Source organism: Bombus vancouverensis, chromosome 3 (assembly GCF_051014615.1).
Source record: "Bombus vancouverensis nearcticus chromosome 3, iyBomVanc1_principal, whole genome shotgun sequence".
Taxonomy (NCBI): domain Eukaryota; kingdom Metazoa; phylum Arthropoda; class Insecta; order Hymenoptera; family Apidae; genus Bombus; species Bombus vancouverensis.
In genome coordinates, this window is record NC_134913.1 from 963520 (window position 1) to 975672 (window position 12153).

General features: G+C 44.6%; 1 protein-coding gene across 6 annotated transcripts in view; it reads right to left on the reverse strand.

Annotated features, from left to right (window-relative positions):
* Window positions 1-313: 313 nt before the first annotated feature.
* The window catches only part of LOC117164121 (triokinase/FMN cyclase), an 83064-nt gene continuing 71224 nt past the window's right edge, over window positions 314-12153 (reverse strand). For 4 of the 6 annotated variants that reach the window (XM_076628045.1, XM_076628042.1, XM_076628043.1 and 1 more), the window contains exons 10-11: window positions 8608-8735; window positions 320-708 (exon numbers count right to left, since the gene is read on the reverse strand). In XM_076628045.1, the coding sequence (XP_076484160.1) occupies window positions 591-708; window positions 8608-8735 (246 nt within the window). In that variant the 3' untranslated portion in view covers window positions 320-590. Of the gene's footprint in view, window positions 709-8607; window positions 8736-12153 lie in introns of all 6 variants that reach the window. The other 2 variants (XM_076628046.1, XM_076628048.1) reach the window with 2 other exon arrangements.

The window sequence follows — 12153 nt, forward strand, 5'->3', positions numbered from 1 at the left end:
ATGAACCTCTGGACAGCTTTGGCATTTCAAGATTCACAGTAAAATTGATACTCGCGGCCAGTGTGCAATTACTTATTCTGTATCTTCATTGTGTTCATAGAGTGTTGGAAAATTTCATCCTAATTACCAATTTTATGTTAGATGCTATGGTGTATCTGAAAGTTAGGTTTCACAGTTCGAAGACATTTATTTTTAAATACAAGCTGTAAAAGTGTACAGGTTGATATGATGTGGCACGCCATTCTTAGATTTAAAGGAAAAGAATACAATAATTATGCAAGATCAACAGATCAATGTATGATGATTGTAGAAACAACTATCATTAACCTTATATTTTATACTTTATTATATTTTTTAAATATTAGTTTTCTTTATAAATTGAAGCAAATAATACATTTATTTTTCATTGTGAAATTGTTGAAAGTTCTTGACATGTTTTTACCATTTACATAATTTTTAGTAACATGTCGTAATGCGTTAATGTATAATTATGTATTTAATAAAAATTATTATTACTGTTCATTACAGTACTGTAATTAATAATTACAGAAATTACAATAATATGTTTCTTAATGACTTAATAAGTAACATTAATTGAAATTTTTAAGCACATTTGTAATGGCTTCAACACAAGTCGCAACAGCATATGCACCAGCATCTACCTTCTGGAAATATTGTGTTTGTTTTACATAACTAGCTCGTCCTACCCTGTAACATAAGTTAAATAAACAAATCAATTGAATTCAATGCAAGTAAATAAAAGTCATGTGTTATATATGTCGGAGACGAAAGGACACCGGAACCTTCGGATAGCCCCGCAACATTGCAATCTAAAGTCTACTATAACTGTAACTAAACTATTGTAGTTATTCAATCCAATTGTAATTGTTCGAGATTAGTGACGGTGAGCTTTGGCTCGAGGCGACAGTCTGTCGCCCGACGTAGCCGCGGTCAAGGAATGAACGCCTTGTCTAACAAAGGCATGGAGTAATTCTATAGCTCTCCTTAAAAAGGAAATAGTTGTAACACTCGACAGTAAACATTCCATTCTGTCCCGTAGCTCGCCACACGCAGACTCTATTCTTCGAGTAAGATGGTTGCCAGATGTCGATGCGTCTCCGCAGTACACGTTCAGCTAGCCCGAGGGCCCGTTATAAATCTTAAGACTTAGCTAGCGAAAGTCCTTCAAATAGACAAACAGTCTTTGTCCCAACTACGGGAAAATAAGAGAGATCCATTTTCAACGAGCAGCGTCTCCCACTAGTAACTTTCCCTCGAGGGCGGCTAGCATCTTTGTCTAACCACCGATATGGAGATTGACCAATTAGCAGCAACGTCAATTTCCCTTACTTCCTAAACGAAGGCTTTTCTCGACGAATCCGATGATCTCGTGTCCTTAGACACACCCCATCACAGTCTTCCTCTGCAGCATCATCGCGACGGAAAGTCATTCTCTCGTGAGGTCGTATTAGTGAATTACTTAGCGTCTTTACGCTCGGTGGATATTCCACGTTTTAACAAAGAATCAGTTGAGTTATACTTCCACCGTAGCCAAGGAAGTAGAGTACGATTTGGCCTCTGGAAGAAAGAGCATCCTGTTATCCCATTGACCGCGGATTCGGTATTGAACCTAGGATCATTGTCATTAGCTTCTCTAGTATCTAATTACCACGGTTATATATATACATGTAATATATATGTCGGGTTTACATTAGAATTAGGGTTAGGGGCGTGAAACGAATCTTCATTTGGATTACACATTGTTATGCAATAGAGAAGACATTGCCTAGTGCAAATACGATTATTACAGAATTTGACAAGTAACCGTAGTAATTAGATACTCTTTCTTCCAAAGCCCAAATCGTACTCGACTTACTTGTCTACGATACAAGTATTACTAAACTAGATTTTTGTTAAAATGTAAGACATTCGCCGAGCGTAAAGACGCTGAGTAACTCAGTAATACAACCTCACGAGAGAATGACATTCCGTCGCGCTGATGCTGCGGAGGAAGACTATGATGGGGTGTGTCTAAGGACACGAGATCATCTGTTTCGTCGAGGAAAGCTTTCGTTCGGAATATGAGGGAACTGAACGTTCCTGTTAATTGGGCAATTTCTATGTTCAGTTCTGCCCGAGCAGTCGAGCTATGTGGACGTGTGAATCAGTGCCTCCGTGCGACAAATGGGGAAAACAAAGTGACTCAAGACAGAGCCAATCGCTCTGGATTAAGGGAAATATGCAACTACATAACTATACTATAGGGGTACAACTACTCCCTATGGAAAGCCACAAAAGAATGAAGCAGACAATAAAACTGGTCCCAGCAATCAGAAGAGCAGATAACGCATGGGCAAGGAGCACCGAAGAGCAAGCTGAAGAATTTTCCAACCATCTATGCAACACATTTACACCACATAATATCAACAAAAGCAACCTCAATAGTCATACCGACGAGGATGCGCTAACCACTAGTACATCAACTGACAAACACTACACCATACCCAACACAACAGCACAAAAAATTAGAAACATAATCGAGAAAACAAAAAATAATAAAGCACCAGGAATCGACCTAATCAATGGCAAAATCTTGAAAAGCCTTCCGCCAAAAGCGATAAGACAAATCACAATAATATTTAACGCAATACTAAGAATTCGATACATTCCTAAACTATGGAAACTGGCACAGATCATAATGTTACCTAAACCAAGCAAAGGCCCACATCAAACTACATCATACAGACCAATATCATTACTTCTTGAGTTCTCTAAAATACTAGAGAAAATAATTTACGGCCGCATAAAACCAATAATAGAGAAGGAAAAATTAATACCGGATCACCAATTCGGATTTAGAAACAAACACTCCACTATAGAGCAAATACACAGGCTCATTAACGAAATAATACTAGCATTAGAAAACAAGCAATACTGTACAGCCCTCTTTATGGACATAGAGAAAGCATTTGACAAAATAAATCACGAAAGCCTACTACAAACGATCAGGAAACAATTCCCGGAGCAAATATACCAATTAATAAAATCTTACTTAAGCAGCAGAACCTTCGTAATAAAAATCAAGGACACATACTCCGAAGTCAAAGATATCAAGGCAGGGGTTCCGCAAGGAAGCGTCTTAGAACCAATACTATACACACTATACACGGCCAACATACCAACAACTACCAATAACAAAATACTGACATTCGCGCGCGACACAGCGGTACTAGTCAGCCACACTAACCCTGTAACAGCAGTCACATTACTACAAGAACATATCACAAAAATAGAAAAGTGGTTACAAGTTAAACAAATTAAAGCAAACCCCAATAAATGCAACCATATTACATTCACACTGCGAAATAGATAACACCAAACATCTTTCTGAACGGCACGCACATAATACAAACAAGGCAAGTCAGATACCTAGGATTCCACATAGATACTCAACTCACATGGAAACAGCATATCAAATCAATAAAAGACAAAATACAGACAGCAAGGAGACAAATGCACTGGCTAACAAGTCGAGAGTCCAAACTAAGTATAGAAAATAAATTAAAAATATACAAAACGATCATAAAATAGTAAACGCCCCATGGTACGTTAGAAACGAGGACATTCGGAAAGACTTTGGAATACCAGCGGTTAAGGAGGAGATTAGCAGATGTGCAAGAACAGAGAAAGAATTGCAACGCACTCGAACCGGCTGGTAGCGGAAACGATCAACACATCAAGCACAGAAAGAAGACTAAAAAGGAAACACCCAACAGATCTCATAAAAGATATAACCTAACAAACACGACCATGGTAGCCCGCTGGGGGTAACCACCCACATGATAATCAAACAGGCAAAAAATTCTACCAAATGTCCAAATCGGACAAATTGTGAATGTAAACAACTAAATAAAAAAAAATTTCTATGTTGGTGGTTGAAGAAGGATGCTAACCGCCCTTGAGAGAAAATTGATAGCGGGAAGCACCGTTTGTGAGAAACGCAGATTTCCCGTATCTACCCGTAGTAGGTGACACATTTAGGGACTGTTAGGATAAGGACTATTTGTCCGTTTGAAGGATCTTAGTTAACAAAATCCTAAGATTTATAGCGGATCCCCAGGCTAGCTGAACATGTACTGTGGAGATGCGTCGACATGTGGTAATCATCTTACCCAAAGAATATGGTCTGCGTGTGGCGAGCCACGGCACAGGAGCCGTTGGAATGTTTACCGTCGCGCGCCGCTACAACTATTTCTTTTAAGGAGAGCTCTACAATTACTCTACACCTCTATTAGGAAACAACGTTCATCCCGCGACCACGGCTACGTTCAGCGACTAGTTATCACTTCGAGGCCAGCTCATTATCACAAATCTCGGACAATTATAATCAGGTTAAATCATAAAGCGCCGGTGTCCTTTCATCTCCGATATATATAATATGTAGCATATATAATATGAGTTGGAAGACAATTCAAATCATGTTGTTGTTTTGGCTTGGAGTATCAAGATCGTTAGGATACACGTAATGTAATAATAAATGTAGTATCGGGGAGAAGGGCCCAAGAAACGTCGAGCTAACTACAGACAATGTCGCGAGAGCCGAGGCGTTGTCGGCTCCATCAATGCATTACCGGGTCCTTCAGGTAAATAGCTTTGCCAAAAAGACCTACGTGACCCTGGCTACGAGCGTCTGTAGAACACGTGTGCGGTGGGCCCAGCAATAGAATAGAGTGCTACAACGGCCAGAGTGTGAGTCGAGAAGCAGAGTGCGAGTTGAGCGGACACGGAGTGTGAGTCGGCGTGCGAAGATATCGTAGTCTGTCCTTTTGTTATCGAATATCACTCATTAAAATACCTTAACCTTTAAACTCTACCATCATCACTTGTCCTTACTCTAAGAATCCACCAGTTACTACATAAATAAACTCCGGGCAAAACAATGTCGACGCTACGTGCAACCGTCGAACAAAGACGAATTTGAATTTTCCGATTGTCCTCCGATCAGTATAAATAAACAGACGCAACCGAATCAGCTCTGTTTTCTATCGAATATCCAACGAGTTATCGACGAGAATCTAACGAGCATTTATCGAGTATTTATCAGCGATCTTATTTTGCGACGTATACACTGTACGGGCGCCTCAACGACATTATTTATATTTACTTATTTATTTAATTTAAATATATTTGACGGGTTTCAACAGCAAGTTCTCGTTATTCTAATTACCAATCATCTACAAGTTCTCTACATTGGTGACCCCGACGTGGTAAGTGAATAAAGATGATGGCAAGTACTAACGAAGCTGCGGATAGCAAGTCCACAGCTAATATAACGATCGTATGCCTCCATTGCAACCCTCGAACATCACGGTGTGGTTCGCCTTATTGGAAACGCCGCTCGACGCGGCGGACATCACGACCGACAAGTTAAAATTCGCAACCGTCGCCAAATGTCTCGACGGTCAGCTACTACAACAAATTGAAGGCATATTGACGAATCCCCCAGCCCCAGAACGATATGCGAAGCTAAAAGGGGAACTCATTCACATACTAACCGATACAGACAGTGTTCGGATAAAGAACTTGGTGGAAAGCGAAGAGATGGGCGATAGGAAGCCATCTGAGTTTTATCAGCACCTTAAAAAACTTTCTAGCCCCTCTACACCTGATGATTTCATCCTATGCTATGGAGGAATCAACTATCCGTCCGCATCAGACGTATCCTGACCGCGGTCGACGACACGAACCCAGAACAATTAATGCAGTCAGCGGAACCGATACCAGAGGAATTTGAAGAGGAGTGCCAGCGTACTGCCCGAATAACGACGGTAATTGATCCACCAGCTCAAAACGTTGGAAAAAACGAAACTTGTATCGCCCCCTTTAACGCGTTGAGTGACCAAATGAACCAACTGAGGGCCCCGGTGATTGGGCTGAGTTTCAATCATCGTCCTCGTCGGCGATCGAGATTGAGGAGTCGGAGTAGATCAAGGTCGCGAGAACGATCGTGTGACTCCGACCTATGTTACTATCATCGGACATTCCGGGACCGCGCACGAAAATGTTGGTCCCCTTGCAAATGGAAGCAGGGAAACGGGACCAGCCGTCCGTAAATACGGCATATGATGACGGCTTGGGAACCCGCCGCATCTTTGTCATGGACAAGAGGACGAAAATTTCATTCTTAGTGGATACCGGTATCAACACATGTGTGTATCCGCGCAACAGGATACGCGAACCCGCGAATAAAAGCGATTACGACTTGTTTGCGGCCAACGGAACGCGGATCGCGACTTGCGGCACCATCACAGTGTCCTTCAACCTATCGCTACATCGAATCTTCAGGTGGCGTTTTGTAATTGCCAATGTACAAATGCTCAAAGTTATTTTAAGGAAAGATTTCAGTTTCCTTTGTTTAATGTTTTATGTTACCTGTTTAAATGATTGAATGCTTACAGTTATTAATATGTGTCATGATACGTTCCACGTATTAGATATGTCGGGTTAACATTAGAATTTAAGACGCGTAACGATTCTTAGTTTGAATTAGCCATTGTTTTACGAAACAAAGATTATATTTACGCGAATATACAAGATTTTACAAAATATTATGAATAATGAGTTTAATGAATGATAAGATTAACAAACGATAAGTTTAACTAATGATTAGATTAAAGAATAATAAGTTTAACGAATAATAAGAGGAACGAATAATATGTCTTACGAATAATAAATTTAACGAATAATGAGATTAGCGATTAATAGGTTTTACGAATAATGAATTTAATTAACGCTATTAACAATGTTCCTGGGTTCAAACGAATCCACGGTCAACGGGATAACTCTTTACTATGCGTAGAATAATTTTAAACACAAAAAAATACGATTGCTGAGACACTCGGTAAATTGCTCGATGTATCACTTTCCAAGGCGATCACACGAATGAATCTCTGATGAAAATCTTTTTCGCTATACGACTGCATTTGTTTGTTATATGCTCGTTGGAGGCATCGAGAAGGTTCCAATCGTCGTTGCTAGGCAGTTTCTGTCAAAAGTTTGTTGTATACTCTTTGGAAGCATCGAGAAAGATCCAAACGCCGTTGCTAGGCGGTTTCTGTCTGGAGTTTGATTCCTAATACAACGTGTGTCCCATTATATCGACATCTCCAAAGTACAATTCTATGTGATTTCTAGGGAGAACAATACAACCGATCCACACCTTCGTCAGGCAAAACGTTTATCCCGTGACCGTGGCTACGTTCGGCGACCAGTTGCCACCTCGAACCCACTTTCGCTATCACAAATATCAAATAATTACAAATGACAATAGCTTAATTACAGCTATGATAAAATCTAGGCTAAAGCATTAGAAGACTTTTCCAAAATTGCAAAGGGAAGGCTCCGGTTTTCCTTTCATCTCCGACAGATACATGTGTGGCGGCACTCGACAGCACAAATGCCGCCACTCGACATAAACAACTAACGGATGACGGTAGCGCAGTGATTAGCGCATTAGGTTACGAACGTTCGGAACGCGGGATCGAATCCCAGCGACCGAAGTCCGATTTTTATTCCACGATTCTAAATAGAAAGAAAATATAGCAGTACCCCCAGCTGCGACATCTACAGCCACCAGCCACAATCATCACGGACACGACTTATACACCTCATATGTATTTACATATTTTTATATATGTATTACATAATTCTGATATTTATCAGAATTAGATATCGATAAAAACATACAACTCAAGAGATTATTTTCTGTATTATTTAGAATATTATATTTGTTTTCTCAAATCTATCAAACACGGAAAACAGAAAGCAGTGTTGTAGCCAGATACATATGCTTTGTTCTCTCAATTTTGTTATACAGGTACATGATTATATGAGATCGTGGTACAATTGGGTGGCGGGTACTACATGCAAAAATAAATCAGGAAAAAGGATAACATTTCCTCACTTTTGTTTCATAATATTTTCACTAACTTGGAGTTAATATATAGGTACTGGCAGATTTTTCAACTCATCTTTTTCGGGAATGCAGCCTTAAATTAAAAAATGTGATTCATTTTTCTAGATTAGGGTTAGGTTTCGCATATAGATCACCGTCCGACCGATTATACCACGATTTTAAGGACATCCTATATACAACTTCTGAGAAAACAATTGACTTACCTCTACAAATTTATTTATAACAAAGTAAACGATAGTATTAATAATTACAAATAATAATGTAAATTAAAAAATATATGAAAATTTAAAAAACACTCCAATTCTCATCATTTTTTTTCCACTTCTCAATTTATAGTGTTGATCATTATAACTTTTGAAGAAATAAGGTTTGTAAAATTAATTGTTATGAAATAAAATCTAGAACACATACGTTCAGTTTGAAGTAAACTTGTTTATAAGCAATTATAGTAATGCACATTTTCAAGAGTGTTCAGGCTTATAGCAACCCGCGATCCAAACTTGTTATCAAAACCTTCCGACTCGACATAACACACAAAACAATCATCATTATGTAGAAATAATATAAAACAATTATCGCTGAAAAATTTTGAGGCTTTCTACAAAAAATATACAAAACTGTTCTGCACTTACTTAGCTTTCATATTCTTCGTGGATTCACATGCTTTCCAAGTTGCTATCTTTAATGCATCACAAATGTCTACTAATGGCTTGTGCAACAGGTTTTCAAAAGTATCACAAAATGCATTGAGAGCATCAACCTAATAAAACACAAAAAGTATTTAAATAGTATTATAGCAAATTGATATTAAAATGTATAAACGATCTTTTCACATATATACAACATTTTATTTTTCAACTTTAGACATATCTTAAGGAGATATCATTAGTTAGTCGCGACATTTAATTATTATAAAAGTATTCATACATCCTATAAAAAGGTTATTTTTATTAACATGTAAAGTAAATATACGTTAATTTACAGCACCATATGTTATGTAAATAAAATATCTCTTATATATGTACGAATGATTGAAAGTTTTGCTTGAAAGAAGTAAGCCAAGAAAATTTCAAATTAATATAATAATAAAAAAGAATATTTCAACATAAGGCTGTTCTTTTCACGCTGTAGTGGCACGTGAGAGTAAAAACAGTCTACGGAAAATTAGAATCTGGGAGAGACCCATATTATTGTGCCTTTGAATACTAACGATTGTTTTGGTTTACAAAGGGGCCCGGGAACCGGTGTGAGCGATACACCGCCCCCCCCCTTGCGCGCCTAATACCAGCGCTTGATGAAGCGGTGTGTGGCCATTGTCACACCACGCCTCGTCGCCGGAGCCGCCATGCCAGGCAGCCCGGTTCCCCTACCGGACTGCTTTGCGGCCCCGGGGCGCTGAGCTATTGCCAGCGCCTAAGTTTGCACCCCACCGGGGGGCGCGGCGGACTTAGCGCGCCTCACTGAAGCGCGTCCATGGCCTCTGCCGTGCCCTCGCCGGTCAATCCTCTCAGGGTGAGAGTACCGCACCCTCACCCTCTCCGCGGCCTCTTTTCGAAGCATAACTTGCTCACAGAAGGAGGTCGCGGCCCTCCTCCTCCTCTCGCTTACCAACAATGCCTCGAGGATCGTTGGCGGCGAGAGGTCCCATCCGATTTCCGCGATGAGGTCGTGGCGCGGGCAGTATTCCAGTGTGTGCTGCGCCGAATCCACACTCGCATCGTAGTGATGGCAGCGCGCGGTCGCCTCTTTCCCGATTCGGTGCAGATATTCACTGAAGCAGCCGTGTCCGGTGAGCACTTGCGTCACCCTGTAGGTCAGAGGAGGTCCGCCGCCGTTCAACCAAACGTCCCAGTTTGGAAGGACGGCCCCGAGGTCCCTTATCCCCGGTGCACCCGCTCTAGTGTCGAGGCTGGCGCGCCATCTGTCGAGCAAAGCTCGCTGAGCTCGAACCGTGACGTTGGCGCCCGCCGGGCCCACCCCGCCCGACACACCCCGAATGTGGAGGTAAATCTCGCGACACCTCAGGGCCTGCAATTCGAACGGGGGAAACCCGGCGAGCACCGCCGCTGCCGCCGCCGAAATGGTGCTGAAGCCCCTCACTACCCTGATGGCCACCGTCCTATGCAGCCTCCTGATCGCTAGGAGCTTGCGACGGTTGGTCATCAGGTACTCTGCCCAGATCGGAGCTCCGTAGAGGAGCTTCGATCGCACCACGCCGACGTACAGCCGGCGCACTCCGACGTCGGGCCCGCCCAGCCGAGGCAGCAAACGTCCTAAGGCGTTCGCCGTCGCCTCAACAGACGGCGCCAGGCGCTCGAAGTGAGCGCTGAAGGTCCAGTGGCTGTCGAGGGTTAGGCCCAGATACTTCATGCTGGTTCCGACACCGATCTCAGCCCCCTCCAACCTCAGGCGATAACCCGCTGGAGGCGTCCCGTGATCGGCCTTGCAGCAAAACCACATTGCCTCAGACTTCTCTGGGGCCACCCTCAGTCCCAATTCCTTGATCTCGGCGACCACGCAGGTCATCGCCAACTCCGCCAGGCGAACGGTTCTACCCCATGCCGTGCCCCAGACCAGCACCAACGTGTCGTCGTCAGTGTCGAGTTCGGAGGCATCGGTGTCCGAAGCACTGCGTCGTACGCGATGTTCCACAGCAACGGACTCAACACCGAACCTTGCGGGACCCCGCGGTGTACAGCCCTCCCGGTCACCCCTCCGCCCCGGACGGTATAGACGATACTCCGGTCCCGGAGGAACGCCCGGACCACACCCCGCAGGTACGCCCGGCATATCCTGTCCCAGGGGATGCTGTTAAAGGCGTTGACCACGTCCAGCGACACGGCCAGCGCCACGTAACCATGCCGCTCGGCCCCCTCGAAAAAGGAGCGGACGCGGGCGACAGCGTCGGTCGTAGACCGCCCTGTCCGAAAACCGAACAGGCCGTCGTGCAGTCCGGGCACACTCCGGGACAGATGCGACTCCAGGTGGGCAGCCGCCACTCTCTCCAGCAGCTTGCCCGCCTCGTCCAAAAGGCACACTGGCCGAAAGGCGGAAGGCGAGTCCGGGGAGCGCCCCGGCTTCGGCAGCAGGACCATCCGCCCCTCCTTCCACGACGTGAGGAATTCACCCCGAGACAGGCATCCGTCGAACAGACGCATAAGTCTCGGGGCCAAGACGCCGGCGACGTCCTCCCACAGGCGGGCCGGGACTCCATCGGGACCCGGTGCTTTCCGCGCTCCGATCCTCCCGACGGCCCCGGCCAGTTCTTCCTCGGTGATCCTCAATTCCGGGCTCCACCTTCCCGCGGAGACACGTGGTTCTACTTCTGGCGGTTGAGGCTCCTGCTCCTCCTCTTCGATAGGGCTGCCATCTCCCTCGTTCGCTGCTCCTGGGAACAAGGTGCCGATGACCTCGTCCAGGAATCGAGGGTCCATGCTCTCCGTTAAGGGAGGCGCCCATGGACGGAGTTCGTTCAATACGATTTTGTAAGGGCGCCCCCAGGGGTCAGAGTCGAGGCTGGCCAGAAGCTCGTCCCAGGCCCGCCTCTTCGCCTCCTTGATGACTCGTTGCAGGAGCCTTCGCGCTTCGCTGTAGGCCTCGTACAGACGAGCCACCGTGTTTTCGTCCACCCGCCGCCTACGGCGGGATCTGTTGTACCGGCGCCGGGCGCGGATGCATGTCTCATGGAGACGAGTTATCTCCTCGGACCACCAGTACACAGCGCCGGCGCGGTGCGGGGCTCCAGACCGCGGCATACACGAATCGCAGATCGCGTGCATGTCGCGCCTCAGCCGAGTCTCTCCCGCTTCCGCGTCCTCGTCGGTCCTGGATTCTTCTAACCAAGCAACGCCCACGGCAGGAATCTTCTTCTCCTTCCCGGTGGGCCCATGGGCCCGCGCGCACCCAACGAACGGTCACCCATCGCGCCGCCAACCGCCACCTCCATGAAGATGTAGAGGTGGTCCGAGAGTGTCTCCTCCGGGGAAACCTCCCAACCGGAAACACGGCGGGATGCGGCAGGGTTTGCCCATGTGAGGTCCACTATGGACTCTCCCCGCCACGCCACGCACGTACTGGACGACCCCCGGTTTGGTTTACAAGGTCTAGAGGCAAATGAACTCTGGACAGATTGTTATTGCCGTTCCTTGTAATCTTCAATCAGAGTTACATATGAAGGT